Source organism: Leucopleurus acutus (assembly GCF_964270905.1).
Source record: "Leucopleurus acutus genome assembly, chromosome: 7".
NCBI lineage: Eukaryota > Metazoa > Chordata > Mammalia > Artiodactyla > Delphinidae > Leucopleurus > Leucopleurus acutus.
Window position 1 is genome coordinate 92188484 of NC_139150.1, and position 19596 is coordinate 92208079.

At 37.9% G+C, this 19596-nt stretch overlaps 1 protein-coding gene across 4 annotated transcripts; it reads left to right on the plus strand.

Annotated features, from left to right (window-relative positions):
- Positions 1-213: 213 nt before the first annotated feature.
- Positions 214-19157, plus strand: ZNF658 (zinc finger protein 658). 4 transcript variants are annotated; one of them, XM_082842464.1, is made up of 6 exons: positions 214-288; positions 1939-1982; positions 2788-2846; positions 8213-8339; positions 8582-8692; positions 15705-19157. In XM_082842464.1, exons 3-6 carry the CDS (start codon positions 2832-2834, stop codon positions 18041-18043), a joined length of 2592 nt encoding a protein of 863 aa, XP_082698590.1. In that variant the 5' UTR covers positions 214-288; positions 1939-1982; positions 2788-2831; the 3' UTR covers positions 18044-19157. The 4 variants fall into 4 exon arrangements, with proteins under 4 accessions (XP_082698590.1, XP_082698593.1, XP_082698592.1 ...); XM_082842467.1 differs by having other exon boundaries at positions 8597-8692; XM_082842466.1 differs by lacking the exon at positions 1939-1982 and having other exon boundaries at positions 243-288.
- Positions 19158-19596: the final 439 nt, after the last annotated feature.

The window sequence follows — 19596 nt, forward strand, 5'->3', positions numbered from 1 at the left end:
GAATTCAGGCAAAGTCGCCACGAATCAGCTCCAGACGTTAAGACTTTCAGTTTACTAACCAAGCGGAAATGCTTCAAAAATTACTTCCTACGCTCTCAAAGACTTATGGGAAATGTAGTCTTGAATGTTATGGGCCCACATCTCAGGCCTCGGGGAATGGGTTTTCAGAGCTTACTCTGCGCATGTGCACGTCCCGACACGCCTGCTGCCGAACGACCTCTCCGGCCTAAAAGGAGCAACATCTTCCCGTCTTTGGGTCGGTGCTGAAGCCAAGGCTGCCCACTGGAGGTGAGAGCACGGGGTCCGGTTCCGCGCGGCTTGGGGTCCTGCTGGGTCCGGTAGGCTTGTGTGCGGGGGACGGGAGCGGGAAGTCCCGGGAACCTCTAGGCGGGCCCGCCCCTCCCCCAGCCCGCTAGCCCGGGCAGGTCCGGCCCTGCCTGCTCCAGGAGTGCAGGTGAGGCTGAGTCCTTGTCTAGAGGAGGTGTTTGGTGCCGGCCAGGTGCGGGCGGAGAATGCAACTTTATAACATTCACGATGAACAGGAGGCTACTAATAGTAGCTTGTGCAGTTATTCTGAGAATTAAATAAGGTGTCATCTACAAAACATTTTGTCAAGTGATTGTAATAATCACTGTGTAAGCTGCTATCATGAGACACTTTGTTCCCTTTGTTTGGTATTTCGTTTAACCCTCACAACAAGTCTACTTGGTTTTATAAACACGCCATTTTTTAAAAATGAAAGGAATTTAGTGTGTGCGGAGTGATATAGCCCAGGATACAAGCTGGTAGGTGAGAGTTAGGATGCAAATACAAATAGATTTTACTCCCTATCTCTTGCTCCTTCTGATATCCTCCCTGCCTCAGACCCAGAATTGCAACCTGCGGAGCAGCTCCTGGCAGCCTGTCCTCAAATTCCCAGGGACATGATTGTGAAGTGAATGCAGACAGAATGTCACCATGTGGGAAATATATACTGGGATTTGTGGATTCTCAGAGTGAGGCCCTTGAACCTTACTGAACTGTCCAGGCTGTTTCCATTCTCAAAAGAATAGTCTGATAATGTAACGCAGTGCTGGCCAGTAGAAAGATAATGCAAACCAAATGTAATTAAATTTTTTTCAGTATGAGCAGTAAAAATTAAAAAGGTGAAGTTAATTTTACTGGTGTATTTAATTAAGTACATCCAAAATATTATTTAGACTTGTGTCACTAGCCACACTTCGGGTGTAGTAGTTGAACGCAGCTAATGGCTCCATACTAGATAGTACATTTCTAGTGAATGCCCAAAGAGATTTTGAGTGTTAGGTGAAGGTTTCAAATAAAGTGAATTTGTTTCTCTGGCCCCTCTGGGGCAAAGTAGCTCTTTTAAAGCAGGAAAGAACAAATGCCACTTGGAAGAACAGCTCTTCTGACAGAGCTTCAGAGCAGAGGCAAAAAGTTCTAGAAAGGAGAGGGTTCTGAGTTGCTCCACCAGAAGCAGTTCTTGATCCCTGTATAGCATGAGTCAGATTTGGTCAGTCAGACTTGATGATGTTGTTGCATCTAGAAGCCATCACAGACTGTGACAGTGGACACTTGTGGACCAACTTGCAGAAGGTGGTAACCTGGGATTGAGAGGTATGGGTGACTGTCAAGCTACACAGGAAAAGGTACTTTACTGGATGGCTGGTAAGGACATGATGTCCTGGGAAGGTATAAGCAGCCAGAGTTGATGAAATCCTAAACAGCACCCCATTTCCTTCATTTTCCCCTCTTTTCAGATTCTGAGCTGCTCTCACACCATGAGCATTAGATGCCACATTTGGTGATGGACGTTAACATAGAGAATTTTTTCTATGTATTTGAACATAGAGAATAATAAAATGGTAGTAGAAGAAGGGTTTTCTATATTGGACACTTTTGGAAGCCCCAAAATACTGAAATGAATGTTTTTTGTAGAGTCACCAGGGCAGAACCAAGCACAATGATATTTACTTACACAGGTAAGTACTATAAGCATCTTATCAAAATATCTTTTTTTTTAGAAATAGCAACTATTTTAGAACAAAGGATTAAAAAACATATTTCTTGCATAGAGCATTCCATCTTTATTTCAGCTCTAACTCAAGTTGTAAACTCAACAAGAACTTGATTAACAATCCAGCCTGAGTAGTTTTTTGACAACATTATTATTATTATTATTATTTTTTTTTTTTTGCGGTACGTGGGCCTCTTACTGCTGTGACCTCTCCCGTTGTGGAGCACAGGCTCCGGACGTGCAGGCTCAGCGGCCATGGCTCATGGGCCCAGCCGCTCCGCAGCATGTGGGACCCTCCCGGACCGGGGCACGAACCTGTGTCCCCTGCATCGGCAGGCGGACTCTCAACCACTGTGCCACCAGGGAAGCCTGGCAACATTATTTTTAATGAAGGTAGAGGATGTCACCCCTGGTGTACCTGAATTTGTTTAACCAATCCTCTGTTGTTTTACTTTTGTTGTTGTTGTTTTTATTGTTGTTTATTATTAGAAGGGAATATAAATTGTTAATTCATTGATAAAAAGCAGTTTACCTTACTCAGTGAAACTGCAAGGTTAAGACCAACATAATCGTATCAGAGATGCACATGTTCAGGTGGTGCTACCTTTGTATGGTCTTTCATGTCCCTTCTGAAGAATGTTGAAAGGAACATTCTCCCATGGGGAAGCCTTTTCTCCAGCTGGTGTTATGAGATTGTTAGGCAGATGAATATAGGAGTTGTAAGGCAGAGTAGGTTTTTCATGACCCCGTTTCTTTTTCCTCTTCCCCAGCTGAACCTTCACAGTTCTTTACATTTTTCCAGAAGCAGTAGAAAATGAACACAGCTCAGGTGAGTTCAGTTTTAATAACCTGTTTGTTTTGCAATGGATTTTATAAGGGTTTAAGTGTCTATACATTAACATGGAAAAGTAGAAATAGAAATGAATCAGATGTATTCAGGGAACATGTAGAAATACAGTTGACCCTTGAACAACACAGATTTGAACTGCCCAGATCCAGTTATATGTGGATTGTTTCTTTTTGTTTTTAACGATAAACTATAGTACTACATGATCTGTAGTTGGTTGAATCCAGGGAGGTGGAACCGCAGATAAGGAGAAACCGTGTATACAGAGGACTGACTATAAGTTATATGCAGATTTTCAACTCTGCAGAGTGCAGGTGCCCCTAACCACCGAGTTGTTCAAGGGTCAACTGTACAGATGCATAACAAAGCAAAGAGGAAAGGTGGTATGTGGATATAAGCAGATCCTCTGATATTACAAATTTATCAAATTGGAGCTCCAAATTTATTTCTGAGGTTTTTGGTAGCCATGTCAGAGTGTCAGACAGACAACACTTCTTTAAAGGTTCACATTGGTGGGAAGATAAAGCCAACTGATTCCTCATAGAAAGTAAAGACAGTCGAAGATAAAAACATATCTTTGTTATTCTTCAAATAGGTGATTTAGTTAACAGCTTCCTGGTGATAACCCTAGGATTGCTAGAATGTTGCCTCCACATGTTCTTCAATAAAAGTAGAAGGCATAAAGCTAAATGAGAACTTGGTTAGTACTGTTTTTCAGAAACTCCGACATGGGTTGAATTAGACATTTTTCTGATGAATCAACTGAATATTCTTAAATTTACTCTCCATAAATATCTCAAGTACCCATGATATTCAGATTTTTCAGCAGACAGTTTAAAATTCTGTTCTCTTTCAAATGTTTCAGCGCTTCCCATTCACACTTCAATTCTCTGCATGATGCCTTGGTTCCTCTCACCACTTGCCTGTGATCTCCAGTGACCAGAGACTTGATTATAATCAAATCCATTGAGTTTTGTCTAATCATTTCCCTTGGACTTCTCTGTAGTGCTTGCCTCTACTTCTCACATTATCATTCTGGAAAGTTTCTCTGTTAGTGTCTGACACCCTCCACTGGCTCTTTCCTTCCCCTGCTAATGTCTTCATGGAGTCATCTTGTTTTCCATATCCTTTTACATGGCTTATCCCATTTCCATGCTTGGCCCTTTAATCTTCTCTTTTGTCTCAGAATGATTTCATCCTCTCTCATTTTTTTAAAAAAACAGCTTAATTGAGATTCAAATCATATACCATACAATTCACCCTTATTTAAAGTATAAAAAAACTCATTTTTTTAGTATGCTCACAGATGTGTGCACACATCATCACAATCAGTTTTAGGACATTTCCATTACCTTAAAAAGCAACTGTATACACTGTAGTGTATATGCACTACATACAACTATCCCCCTCCTGTAATCCCATTACACCCCTTACCCCCAGGCCACAAGCAACCACTAACTTACTTTCTGTCTCTACAGATTTGCTCAATGACTTCCTGTATTATTTCTTATAGGGCAGTTTTGCCTGTGACAAATTCTGGTATTTCTTATCTAGGAAAGTTTTAATTTTTCCATTTTTGCTGGGTGTAGAATTCTTGGTTGACAGCCTTTTTCTTTCAGCACTTTGAATATGTCATACCACTGCCTTCTGTCATCCATGGATTCTGATTAGTAATCAGCTTTTACTACTCTTGTACATGATGAGTCACTTCTTTCTTAATGCTTTTCAATATTGAGTTCTTGTCTTTTTGACAGTTTGGTTATCCTGTGTCCAGGTGTTGATCTCTTACTCGAGGTTTATACTACTTGGAGTTTGTTGAGTGTCTTGGATATGTAGATTATTGTTTTTCATCAGATTTGGAGACTTCTTGGTCAATATTTTTTTCAAGTGTTCTTTCAGACTTTTTCTCTCCTCTCTGTCTGGGACTCTCATTATGCATATGTTTGTAAACTTGATGCTACCCCATAGTTTATTTTTTGTCATTATTTTATCTTTGTTTCTCATATTGTAGAATTTCAATAGGCATATTGTCCAGTTTGTTCATACTTACTTTCACCTGCTCAGATCTTCTGTTGAACCCTTCTAGTGAAAGTTTTGTTTCAGTTTTTATACTTTTCAACTCTTCAGCTTCTGTTTAGTCTTTTTTATTTATCATTTCTGTTTCTTTACTGATATTCTTTAAGTAGTGAAATATAGTTCACATACTTTCCCTTTGGTCCTTAGACATTATTTCATCTACTAGGTCTTTGGCCATATTTAAAATAGCTAATTTAAAGTCATTGCCTAGTAAGTCTAACATCTTCCTCAGGAGCAGTTTCTATTGATTACACTTTTTCCTGCATATGTGTCTTACTTTCTTATTGTATTGATAATTGGACATTTTAAATAAAATAGCAACCTCAGGAATCTGAGTTTCTCCCCTCCATTGTGGTCATTGTTGAAATGTATTTGCTTAGTGACTTTTGTGAGCTAATTATGTACAGCCTGTATTTCTTGTCATCTGTGGCTGTTGAAGTCTCTATAGAAATTCCTTAAATGCCTGGAACCAGGAGGTCTCCCAGTTTTTGCTAAGGGGCTCTGTGCATGTTGGGGCATTCTTTCAACAGTCAGACAGGCAGTTTACAACTCTGTATCAGCCTTCACTTCCTTCTTACACCAAACCTCAAGATTACCTAGAGGTGAGAGCTTAGGGCCTTCTCACATCTTTCTGGAGCATGCTCATAGCCCTGGGCATATGCACAGTTCTGTGCATGTATGTGCCCTTTTAGATTCTCAGGAATATATGGGAGTTTTTCAGAACCTTTATAGACATCTCATTCCTCAGCTTTTCCTTTTAAGCTTTTTGATTAGGCCATTGGTTGCCCCAACTGTTAAACACTGCCTCAGGTAGCCACTAAGTTAAACAAATGCCTTTAAATGTTTTTGACAAATGCCTCTGAGATAAGACTTTTCATACTATGTGAGCTCTGAGTTAGCTCAAATAAAGACATACTTGCAAGTGAGGTCTTTCAGGGAACCTCCAAACAGAAGCAAGTAATGAGTTTTCTTGGAGTGAGGCTTTGACAGAACTCCAACCCAGTTCTGCTGCTCCTGTGGTTGCCAGGCTGCTAATTTTAACTGTGATTGCAGACTGTTGGTTCTTAAACTACTTCAGAGATGGCGAGAGAGGAATGGAAACAGGGTAAGTTAGAACGACACAATATCACTTTCTTAGTGTGCTTCAGCCTTTTTTTCCCCTTGTATAAATGATCCGTAGATTGCCTTTATTAACTTCTACAATTTTTGCCATTTTTTTCATTGCTGTTATGGAGGAGAAAATTTTCTTGGATCCCACTTCATCATTTTCACTTTTGTCACTTGTTAGCTTATTTTTTTAAATTCAGCTGAGTTTTATTAAGCCAGATATTAAAGAGATTGGCAAAAATGAAGACAGTGACACTTTTCTCATTAATTTTTTTCATTTTGGGAAATACAGTTAACTTGTCTTTATTTTTCTTTTAGATTAAAAAAAATTTATGAGAAGTGTTTCTGTTCTTTTATTCATTTATTTTATTGATAGTTACCAACTGCTAACATTGAGCTTCACACAGGAGGTATCTACTCAGTATCACTGAAGACATGAATGAACAAATAATTGCATAAATAACACTGGGGAAAGGCTATTTCTGTCCTTTTACCTCTTAATCTAGTTCTGTTTCTTCCTTTTTTTTTTTTTTTTTTTTTTTGCGGTACGCGGGCCCCTCACTGCTGTGGCCTCTCCCGCTGTGGAGCACAGGCTCGGGACGTGCAGGCTCAGCGGCTATGGCTTACGGGCCTAGCCGCTCTGCGGCATGTGGGATCCTCCCGGACCAGGGCACAAACCCGTGTCCCCTGCATCGGCAGGCAGACTCTCAGCCACTGCGCCACCAGGGAAGCCCTCTTCCTATTTTTAATTGTGATAAGAACACTTAACATGAGATCGACACTTTTTTTTGCGATATGTGGGCCTCTCACTGCCACGGCCTCTCCTGTTGTGGAGCACAGGCTCCGGACACGCAGGCTCAGCGGCCATGGCCCACAGGCCCAGCCGCCCTGCAGTATGTGGGATCCTCCCGGACCGGGGCACAAACCCGCGTCCCCTGCATCAGCAGGCGGACTCTCAACCACTGCACCTCCAGGGAAGCCCGAGATCAACCCTTTTAATACACTTTACGTGTACAATACAGTATTGTTAACTATAGGCACAACGTTGTACAGCAGATCTCTAGAACTTAATGATTTTGTATAACTGAAACTTCATACCCATCGAATTAGCTACTTACTATTTCTCCCTCCTGCCAGCCTCTTTGAAGTCTTTTGCTGTGGAAACTTTCCTTTTTCTCAGTTTCTAAGACTGTTCTCTCATAATTACTTTCCAGAAAACTTCTCCTCTGGCTTTGTGACCTCTGCTTTTTCTGCCAGCCTCTTTAATATTCATGGTTTCTCAAACGCTGTTTTTTGATACTTTTCTTTCCTCAGTCTGTATGTGCTCAAGTTGTTGTCTGATTGCCTCGGATAACTTCAGTTACCACCTAAATTGCTAGTAGTTCCTTAAAGCTTGTCTTCATCCTTGACCTCCCTTCTGTGTTCTAAAACTATGTGTATACTCGCTTAAGGGACTGTTCCAGCTTTATGTTTCACAGACCCTTTAGTAGCAACATGAACAGATCTATCTCACTAAAACTTCTAACACATTTCTTTCCCTTTATTTCCCAAATATCAGTGTTTGGAACCAGCATTAAGGAAGCTGCTCATACTGCTAGATGGGTAACTACACAAGAAAGTAGTTATCAGATTGGTTGCTGTTTCTGCTGTCTGATTATATCCCTATTCCTATATCTGTTACTTCAGTGTTGATAGTGTTCTTTCACACCCATCCTTGGTACGTTGTTCTTCACTCTTCATGAGTTCTATACATTTATTTATACATAAATTCCATCATGTCTAATATCTCTACAACTTATGTATATCTCTAACATGTCTCCCATTATTTACGGTGATGATGTCCAAAGAGAGATGGACATTCTAGAATTATCTAGAATACCCAGTATAATCCCTTGGGATATAGAAGAAGAGTTGTAAGAAGTCTCTTTATATTGAATTTTTTTAATCTTAAAAAAATCTGTAATTCCTAAATATATATAAATGAATTAAGTTAAAAATGAATTGCTAAAATCTTTTTAACTAATTGGGTAACTCCAAACTTAGAGACATACTAGGTCAAAAATAAGCATTCTTTATAATGATTTGGTTTAAAGCCTTAAAAGTAAACAGGAGAAATAATAATTTTCAACTAATTTTGAACTTTTGAATAAAATTTGTTGTTACAGGGATCAGTGTCATTCGAAGATGTGACTGTGGAGTTCACCCAGGATGAATGGCAGTATGTAGGCCCTGCTCTGAGGACCCTGTACAAAGATGTGATGCTGGAGAACTACAGCCACCTCGTCTCATTGGGTGAGCAGACCTTACCATGTGACTCCCTCTGGAGTATTTTCTTTTTTTTTTAATTATCAAAACACATGAACCATTTATAGAGATTGTTGTTCAGGCTTTGATTAAGAAGTTTAAGGTAACTGAGACCTTTACAGAAACAGAAACAGTGTGTCATTACTTTCCCTTTGAAAACTTCAAATGAGCACATTCATTTTGCTTCACCTTCAGAAATGCTCATGGTTCTGGTCTATATATAGCTTTAGTTGTTACATTTGCAGGGTACTGCATTATCAAACCCCAGGTGATCTTCAAGTTGGAGCACGGTGAAGAGCCCTGGCCCTCAGAGGAAGAATTCCTAAACCAGAAGTACCCAGGTGAGTGAGCGTTGACACAAGGAAGTACCTGGGGTAGTTAGACTTTAGAAGGGACCACTTTTGAAAGTTTATTTTCTTTTCTTTTAAACAGCTTTACTAAGATACAGTTCAGTATACAATTGTATATATCACACAATCCACCCATTTAAAGTGTACAATTCACTGGCTCTTAATAGACTCACAGATATGTATAAACATCACCACAGGGCTTCCCTGGTGGCTCAGTGTTTGAGAGTCTGCCTGCCGATGCAGGGGACACAGGTTTGTGTGCCGGTCCGGGAAAATCCCACATGCTGCGGAGTGGCTAGGCCCTTGAGCCATGGCCGCTGAGCCTGCGCGTCCGGAGCCTGTGCTCTACAACGGGAGAGGCCACAACAGTGAGAGGCCTGTGTACGGCAAAAAAAAAAAAAAGAAGAAAAGAAAAAAAACCCCATCACCACAGTCAGTTTTCTTCACCTCAAAAGGAAACCCTATGCCCTCCAGCTATGACCTCCCTCTCTCCCTGTCCCCTTCAGCCCTAGCAACCACTAATCTACTTTCTGTCTGTAGATTTGTTTATTCTGGACATTTCATATAAATGGAATCACACATTATATGGTCTTTTGTGATTGGTTTCTTTCACTTAGCATTATAAGGTTCATGTTGTAGCTTGTATCAGTACTTCATCCTTTTTATGGCAAAATAATATAACATTGTCAGGATATACCACATCTGTTTGTCCATTCATCAGTCAGTGGACATTTGGGATCCTGCCTTTTTGCTATTATTGAGTAATGCTGATACAAACATTTATTAACAAGTGTTTTCATGGGCATATGTTTTTATTTCTCTTGAGTTTATACCTAGGAGTAGAATTGCTGGGTTATATGGTAACTCTGAAGAACTACCAGACTTTTCTAAAGTGGCTGCACCATTTTACATTCCTGATGATAGCATGTGAGGGTTCTAATTTCTCCACATCTCCACCAACACTTATTTTTGTTCTAGCCATCCCAATGGATGTGAAGTGGTATGTTATTAAGGTTTTGATTTGCAATTCTGTATTAGCTGGGCTGGCATGACAAAATACCATAGCTTAAACAAAAGAAATTTATTTCTCACTGTTCTGGAGACTGGAAGTACAAGCTCAAAGTGGCAATAGGGTTGATTTTTTTTGTGAGGTCTCTCTTCCTGGCTTGCAGATGACCTTCTCACTGTGTCCTCACATGGCCTTTCCTCTGTGCATGCATGGAGAGAGAGAGAGCTCTCATGTCTCTTCCTTTTCTTATAAGAACACCAGTCCTATAGAATTAGGACCCCACCCTTATGAACTCATTTAACCTTAATTACCTCCCTAAAGGCCTTATCTCCAAAAACAGTTACATTGGGGTTAGGGCTTCAACATATTGAACAAATTGTCCATTACAATTTCCGTGATCACTAATGCTGTCAAGCATCTTTTCATGTGCTTAATGACCTTTGTCTAAACTAATAAACAATTCCAGGAATTTCAAAAGTTATAATTTCAAAATAATTCCTGGAGTAAAAAAATAACATCACCTTAAGTGTATTTATTGAAAGTTTATTTATTGAAAGTTTGTGAAGCCATTTTTTTTAACACCTTTATTGGAGTATATTTTCTTTACAATGTTGTGTTAGTTTCTGCTGTACAACAAAGTGAATCAGTTATATGTATACATATATCCTCATATCCCCTCCCTCTTGCATCTCCCTCCCACCCTCCCTATCCCACCCCTCTAGGTGGTCACAAAGCACTGAGTTGATATCCCTGTGCGATGCAGCTGCTTCCCACTAGCTATCTGTTTTACATTTGGTAGTGCATATATGTCAAGGCTACTCTCTCACTTCATCCCAGCTTACCCTTCCCCCTCCCCGTGTCCTCAAGTCCAATCTCTATGTCTGCGTTTTTATTCCTGTCCTGCCCCTAGGTTCATGAGAACCTTTTTTTTTTTTTTTAAGATTCCATACATATGTGTTAGCATACAGTATTTGTTTTTCTCTTTCTGACTTACTTCACTCTGTATGACAGACTTTAGGTCCATCCACCTCACTATAGGTAACTCAATTTCATTTCTTTTTATGGCTGAGTAATATTCAATGTATATATGTACCACATCTTCTTTATCCATTGTGAAGCCATTTAAATAGCCATAACATAAAGATTGACATTATTTAGATGAAGAATATCTCCCAGTCACTAAATGTAAATGATTGGATCATACTGATTGGCTAAAAAAGTTGTCCCTAAATAAGTATCTTAGAAAGATTGTAATAAAAAAATGATAAAGTTATTCAGTCAATAAAAATAATTCAGAGTTTCATATTCTGTTATTCAAGTTTGAATTTAGGCAATAAATACATTAACTTAAAAGAAAGTCCTCTAGCTCAGGAGCACAGGTTAAAATAAACCTTTAAGCATTGGAGTGACTGCACCAAAGAATACTATATCAGTGATCATAAAACACAAAATAGGGGGCTTCCCTGGTGGCGCAGTGGTTGAGAGTCCGCCTGCTGATGAGGGGGATGCGGGTTCGTGCCCTGGTCCAGGAGGATCCCACATGCCATGGAGCAGCTAGGCCCGTGAGCCATGGCCACTGAGTCTGCATGTCCGGAGCCTGTGCTCCACAGCAGGAGAGGCCACAGCAGTGAGAGGCCTGCGTACCGCAAAAAAAAAAAAAAAAAAAACCAACACAAAATAATGGAGTTCTAAGAACTTAAAATTCACTAGGAGTAGGATATTATATCTCATTAAATAATAGATACTGTGGACATTAAAATGTATGCCTATAGAAGATATAAATGATAATTTTATTAAAATGAAACATTTGTGTATGTGTATGCTGAAATCAAATAACAAGCCTTTCAGCTTCCCATAGAATATAATCGTAAGATAGTGAAAATATAGTTAGTCTAAAAAGAAAATACCAATAAATCCAACAAGTTAAAAGCACCACAGGTAATATTTTCTCTACATAGTTTGATAAATCTAGAAATTGATAAAATGAGTAAAAAAAAATTCTTTGGACGTGAAAATTTAAAAAATTATCTGTTTAAATAATAGTACATAAAAGAAAACCAAATCCAAACTGCATGACATTTATAAAATAATAATAAATGTTACATGTTAGAAACCTTATGAGATAGCTAAATAGTTAACAGGTAAATTTTTAGTTTCATATTTATGTTAATAAATTAAGCAAAAACAATAACAAAAATATACTAATGAAAACAGAACTTAGAAGTGAAGTTAAAAGTTAATAAACTGGGGACTTCCCTGGTGGTCCAGTGGTAAAGAATCTGCTTTACAATGCAGGGGACACAGGTTCAATCCCTGGTTGGGGAACTAAGATCCCACATGCCATGGGGCAACTAAGCCCATGCGCTACAACTACTGAGGCCATGCACCTCAACTAGAGAGCCTGAATGCCACTAACTACAGAGCCCATGTGCTCTGGAGCCCACATGCCACAACTAGAGAGAGAACCCGCATGCCACAATGAAAGATCCCACATGCTGCAACCAAAGATCCCGCATGCTGCAACGAAATATCCCGCATGCTGCAACAAAAGATCCCACATGCCACAACGAAGATCCCGCATACCACAACTAAGCAAAAATCCCAAAAAAATGACGCAGCCAAAAAAATGAATAAACTGGAAAACAAATTATAGAATGGTTCTTAGAATAAAAATCAAATAGATTAAACTTTAGCTAACCCTAACAAGGACAAAGGAAAGGAAGAACTGAATAAGTTCAAGTGGGGGTGTATTAGTAAAGATTTAATACAATATCAAACTAAATCCCATTCATAATGAAGAGTGATGTGGGAAGGACTTGCTCTTCCAGATATCAAGGCTTTATGTAAATCTCAGGGTAGTTAAGTATTATGGAGCCGAGAGTGGGATAGTTTAATAAATTAGTGAAACAGAAGAGAAAGCTCAAGAAAAAAAATGTACTTTATAGACAGCTGGTCTTTGACAGGTGGCACTACCCCACAGAAAAGTGGAGAAAGAATCCCAAGGTAACCTTATGGATCAAATCAAAAAACTGCATTAAGGTGGCTTAAAAACCTGATTATCAAAGCAAAACTAAAAATATTCTATATGATACGGAAAACATGTTTATGACTCTGTTTAAGGAAGGCATTAATAAGATATGAAAAGCATTAACCAGGGAAAAGATGGAGTAAATGTATTCTTTCCTACTCCATCCACTAAGTACAGTTAAAAATGTATATTTACATATACATATGTGTGCATATGCATACATATGTATGCATATATATAGTACATATATATATAACAGATATAAGATGCTTAAAGTTTTAAGGAAGAATGAAGATAGCATCTTAACAATATAGAGTCTTCCAATTGATAGACAACATATTTATTTAGGATTTATTTAGGATTTCTTTGAATTCTTTTATCACTGTTTTTGCAGCATACAGATACCAAGTTTTTTGGGGTTTTGTTTTTTTAGTGCTATGGTAAATCGTGTTATTTACCTGGTTTCACATTTTAATTGACCATTGTTTGTATGTGATTGGATTTTGTATATTGGCTTTATATTTTGCTCTTGCAAAACTTATTAGTTCAAGGAGGTTTTTTAAAGATCTTCATGTGATTTTTCTGTGTAGACTTACTCAGTATCTTCATTTTTATTCTTGCCTTTTTACGTTGTTTGAGTAGAAGTGCTAAGAGTAAACACACTTGTCTTTTTCCAATCTTAGGGTTAAAGTGTTCACTCTCTCACTCTTAAGTATGATGTTAGCTGCAGGCTTTTTATAGATTCCCTTTATTAGGTTAATGAATGGATTTTGAATATTGTGAATTTTTTTTGCCAGAATTTCTGTGATTTTGTAGTTTTAATTCCATAGATGATTAATATAATGGATTATATTGATTGGTTTTTTTTTTAAAACATGCCAACAGTTTGCATTCTTGGGATGAATTCCACTTGATCCTGATTTATTATTTTTATATATTGCTCTGTTCTTTTGGCTACTTTTTTTTTTCCAGGACTTTTGCACTGATGTCATGAGGGATATATTGGTCACTAGGTTTCTTTTCTTGAATTATTTTGTTTGGTTTTGCTGTGAGGATAGTACAGGCCTCATAAAATATTTAGGAAACATTCCCTCATCTTGTATTTTCTAGAAGAGACTATATAAAATTGGTATTATTTTTTATTTAAATGTTTGGTGGTACTCACTAGTTAAAACGGTCTGATCCTAGAGCTGTTTCTTGGAAGTATATGTTTTTTTGACCACATATTCAGTTTCTTAATTACTGATCTATTTGGGTTATTTCATTTTTCTTGAGTGAGTTTAGTTGTTTTGTTTTATTTTTCAAGACGTTTGTCTATTTCATGTAAGTTGTCATTTATAGGCATAGAGTTTCTCTTAATCTTTTATTATCTCTTTAATGTCTGTTGTGTCAGTAGTTATATCCCCTTCTGCATTCTTTCTGATGTTGATAATGCATGTCTTTTTTCTTCTTTTGGTTTTTATCATTAAAAAAATGTTTAAATAAATAAGCTTTGGTTTGATTGATTTTTCTCTGTTGTTTTCCATTTTATTGTTTTCTCTAATCTTTATTATTTTTTATTTTGCTTTCTTTAGATTCACCTTCTCTTTGTCTAGTTTCTTAAAGTAGAAGCTTAGGTAATTGTTGGAGGGCTTTCTTTTCTCATATAAAAATTTTAAGCTATAAATTTATTTCTGAGTACTACTTTAGCTGCATCCCACAAATTTCTATATGTTTTTGACAGTTTTGTTTTCATATATGTAAAATACTTTAATTTTCTGTGAGACTTCCTCTTTGACCTATGGGTTAATTAGAAGCTTATTAATTTACAAATATTTTGTATTTCTCCAGATAATTTTGTGTTACTGATTTCTAGTATGATGATTTCTCTATGGCTTGAGATTATACTTTATGTGACTTCTTTTATATTTGTGAATATTTGTCTTACAGTCCAGAATATGGTCTATCTTCATGAATGCTTCATACACATTTGAGAATAATGTGAATTCACCTGTTTTTAACTATGCTGTATTCTTGAGTTTGAGGGTGTAATTTTTACAAGTCCTACTTCATCTTTTCTAGCTGTAATATTGGGCCTACCATATATTCCTGCTTCGTTTCTTGTTTCTGTTCTTTATTTTCCTTCTCTCCTTCCTGTACCTGCTATGAGTTGCTACCAGTGCCCTAAAACAACAGATTTGTTACTCTTGACTTTGCAGAGTCCATAGAGTCAGTAGGAATATGGTTCCAGGCAGAATTTTGGTGGTGGTTGCTGTTACCATCTCATAGAGTGTCCCATGAATTGAACTTTCTCAGAATTCATGATCTTTCTTGTGAGCTATTGGTTTGGCTCATAGAGGAAAATTTTGGAAGAGTGTGCGAATTCTTTATATCTGTAGCAGAACCATAGGGAAGAGTGTTCCTTTTTCTTTTTGGCTTGAGTAGGGTGAATATTGTCAAAAAGTTTTCTGTTCTGTGGGACCACCTTTTTCTCAAATGTTTGATTAAGAAGGAACAGATTTTTCTTGAAGCTCTTATTATCTCCCCCTATTGTTGACTTTGTTTTTTAGGCTCCTCCAGCTCAACAGTACCCCGTATAAGATATATGGGAAGCAGAAAGAAAAGCCTTGGAATTCTTTGCCATGTCATTTCTAAAGTTCACCTCTGTTCCATTTTGTAGCATCTTCATTTGTTTGTATGTTTTTTTTTTTGTCCAGGAAATTTTAATTGTAAGAGGGTGGACCTTGGAAAAATGAGGCTTCTCCATCTCGGCCAGCACTGGAAATAATATCTTTTTTCTTTTTTTTAATAACATGGATGAGGAGAGATTGAGTGTATGTGTCTGTCTTTCTCTGTGTGTGAATTATTAATCTTTGGAAATATGACTAGAAACAATAGATACAATAAATAACAAAACATATGACCTTAAGCTTCTCTCCATAAGAAATGTAGGGTTCATAAGATGTTTTCAATTTTTCTCATTTTAGGATGTTACAGAGTTGATGTCCATATTGAGGAGAACCAGGAAAGACAAGAGAAACCTCTGTGGCAAGTAGTATTCACTGATAACAAAATATTGAGTAAAGAAGAGCAGAAAGCTTTAGAGAAACCATTTTATTTCAGTATAACTCCAGATTTTTCAGGAAAAATGCCCTCTAAACGTGACTCATGTAGAATGAATTTGCCGGTTGTTTCTGAATTAATTCTTAGTGATAGGAATTATTCACGAAACAAGACTGACTACATAAATGTATGTGAGAAGTTGCAGCTGGATATTCAGCGTGAGAAAACTCATACTGGAGAGCAGTGTTACAAATATAATGAAAATATGAAAGCTCTCAGTTATGTGAAAGATCATCATAAATTTCAAACTCTGGAGCAATCTTTTGAATGTAATGAATATGGAAAAGTTTTACATGATAAGACCATCTGTGTTACAGCTAAGAGTTCAGTAAAAGGAGAGGAATCCTGTAAGGATAATGAATTTAGGGGAAATTGTGATAAAGCAGCTCTTTTTAACCACATGAGAACTGGCACAAGGAAGAAATGCTTTGATCTTAATGAATGTGGTAAATCCTGTGAATACAATGAGGTTCACATGGCTTTGGCACACTATGAATGTAATGAAAGTGGGAATAACTTCAGTGGGAATTCACCCCTCACTCAGCCTCAGAGAACTGTTACAGGACAAGGTGCCTTTGAAAGCAGTAAGTGTGAAGAAAACTTGAGCCAGAGCTCAGGCCGTATAGTACATCAGAAGACACAAACTAGAGATACATTCTGTGTTTATAATGGATTTACAAACACCATCTACCAGAAGTTAGACTTTACAGTACATCAGAGAATTCACAAAGAAGAGAAATTCTATCAATGTGATAAATACGAGAAATCCTCCTATCAGAACTCAGCCCTCAGTGTACATCAGCAGTGTGACACAGGAGAGAAGTCATTTGAACTTACTGAATGCAGGAAATCATTTTACCAGAAAGCACACCTCATTCAGCATCAGAGGACCCACCCAGGGGAGAAACCTTATGAATGTGAGGAATGTGGGAAATCCTTTTGTTCATATTCACATCCTATTCATTATCCTGGAACTCATATGGGAGTCAATCTGTATGAATGTAATGAATGTGGGAAAACTTTCGCTGATAATTCAACCCTCAGAGCACATCAGAGAATTCACACAGAGGAGAAACCCTTCAAATGTAATGACTGTGAGAGGTCTTTTGCCCATAATTCAGCCCGCAGAGCACATCAGAGAATTCACACAGGTGAGAAACCATATGAGTGTAATGACTGTGAGAAAACTTTTGCCCATAATTCCACCCTCAGAGCACATCAGAAAATTCACACTGGGGTGAAACTCTACAAATGTAATGAATGTGGGAAAACTTTTTCCCAGAAGACACGTCTTAGTACACATCAGAGGATTCACACAGGTGAGAAACCCTATGGATGTAGTGAATGTGGGAAAACCTTCTCCCAGAAATCATACCTCAGTGGACATGAGAGAATTCACAAAGGGGAAAAACCTTATGAATGTAATGAATGTGGGAAAACTTTTGTTTATAAGGCAGCCCTCATTGTCCATCAAAGAATTCACACAGGAGAAAAACCCTATGAATGTAATGAATGTGGGAAAACTTTCTCCCAGAGGACACACCTCTATGCACATCAGAGAACTCACACAGGGGAGAAACCTTATGAATGTAAGGAATGTGGGAAAACTTTTGCAGATAATTCAGCCCTCAGGGCACATCAGAGAATTCACAAAGGGGAGAAACCCTATGAATGTAGTGAATGTGGGAAAACTTTCTCCAAGACATCACACCTCAGAGCACATCTGAGGACTCGCACAGGGGAGAAACCCTATGAATGTAATGAATGTGGGAAAACTTTCTCCCAGAAGTCGTATGTTAGTGCACATCAGAGAATTCACACAGGGGAGAAACCTTACGAATGTAACATATGTGGGAAACCTTTTGCCCATAATTCAACCCTCAGAGTACATCAGAGAATTCACACAGGTGTAAAATCCTACAAATGTAATGAATGTGGGAAAACTTTCTCTCAGAAGTCACACCTTAGTGCACATCAGAGAATTCACACAGGAGAGAAACCCTATGAGTGTAATGAATGTGGGAAAGCTTTTGCCCAAAATTCAACTCTTGGAGTACACCTGAGAATTCACACAGGTGAGAGACCCTACAAATGTTATGAATGTGGAAAAACCTTTGTCCGTAAGGCAGCTCTTAGAGTACATCACACCAGAATGCACTCCAGAGAGAAAACCCTTGCATGTAATGAATTTGGGATGTGCTAAGGGAAGTTACACCTTATTAGTTAACACAGTAGAAAAGCTCGTCACATAGACTGGCAAATTATTTTCCTTAACTGTTTCCTTTTCCACTGAGCACATAGCTTGTCTTAGTTTCCCAATTTTTCCTTCGTCTGGGTGGGGCTGGTCATGGAGTATGATGCTATTACATTTAAGTAATAAATGGCCTTAATAAGTCACCTTACATTCTTCCTATCCTGTGTTATACTGGAATTGAGAGATTTCCATGACAGACTTGGGTGCTGTGTATTAAATATGGCAGAGCACAAGGTGAAAGAAGCTAGAGTCAATAACTGAGTGAAACAATTCTCCACTGACAGATCTTCACCAATTGTTTTTTTGGGTTTTTTTGTTGTTTTTTTAAGCCAGAATTAAGTTTTTATTCTGTTGAGCTCTTAAAGATTTTGGCCTGTTGGTTAAATGCATATAGCTTAGCCAACTGTCTGTTGAGTTGGATGAAACCAATGAATATAATAAATGTCAGAAGACCTTTAAGAATTTAACCTATAGGTTTGTATCAGAGATTTTTCATGGGGAAGAAAACTTCTGTCAATATCCTAAATGATCAGAAGGCTTCAATAAAAATCAGAAATCTCAGGGAAAAACACAAAAGTCTTTTCTGCAGAGTAAACTTCTTTAAACATCAAATAGTTAAGAATAGACTAAAATCTTATATTTTGGTAAATGACATTTTTAAACAATTACTGAGTTTGCTTCAGATAAATTTTTTCTGAGGGAATGTATGAGTTTCAGAATTGAAAATAAAATTCTCAGACCTGATGTACCAAAATTTGTGTTTTATATGTAATATCAAGTTTTATAGAAACTATGTAAGAATATATTTTCCTGTACACAAACTCATTATGTAATGTGAAGTTTTTGAGATGGAGGGATAACTTGAATTCTGTGGACAACACCAATAAATATTTGACTAGTCTCCGAGCTATGTGGTACATCTGTATGAGTCTGTGTAACAGAGGATTCATTATTGCTGGTGAGTTCTAGTAGAAGGCAGTAGCCAAACCTGCTCTGGACTGTTCCTTTCCTTTTTTTGAGTGACAGTCTATGTCCTTCTGTTGGCTTTGCTCTAAAAGCTTGATGCCATATATATGTATCTAATATAGCCTGCCTGCTATGTCTGAATATTAGTCTGGCCTTGTTTTTCTGGGACATCCATCAGATTTCTCAAGCATTCTTGTGTGTTTAGGGGGAGGGGTGGGTGTTGATTCTTAAAAGGTTTGGGGGCCTACATTTTATGCCACTCTTGTGGTTCATTTTGTAATTATAAAGCAAGTCCTCTTATATGCATGTAGCCTGAGCATCCTGTCTAGGGTCTTTTTCCAATCTCAAGATGCTTGCTCACACTGCAGCATTGCAAACCATTGATATTTTTGGAATTGGAATGAAAATAGGGACTACTTCCATGTCATATGCACTGCACTGGTATTGAAAAGCAGACTTACTTTTGGGGAAACAATATATGTACTATAGTCTTGGCCAAGAAAATATTTGATCAATCTGCTGTCATTTCAAGCTGC

Coding starts and splice junctions, on each gene's coding strand:
- ZNF658 (XM_082842464.1), top strand. Junction 8,340..8,581: donor CAGCCACCTCGTCTCATTGG/GTGAGCAGACCT, acceptor ATATAGCTTTAG/TTGTTACATTTGCAGGGTAC. Junction 8,693..15,704: donor CCTAAACCAGAAGTACCCAG/GTGAGTGAGCGT, acceptor TTCTCATTTTAG/GATGTTACAGAGTTGATGTC.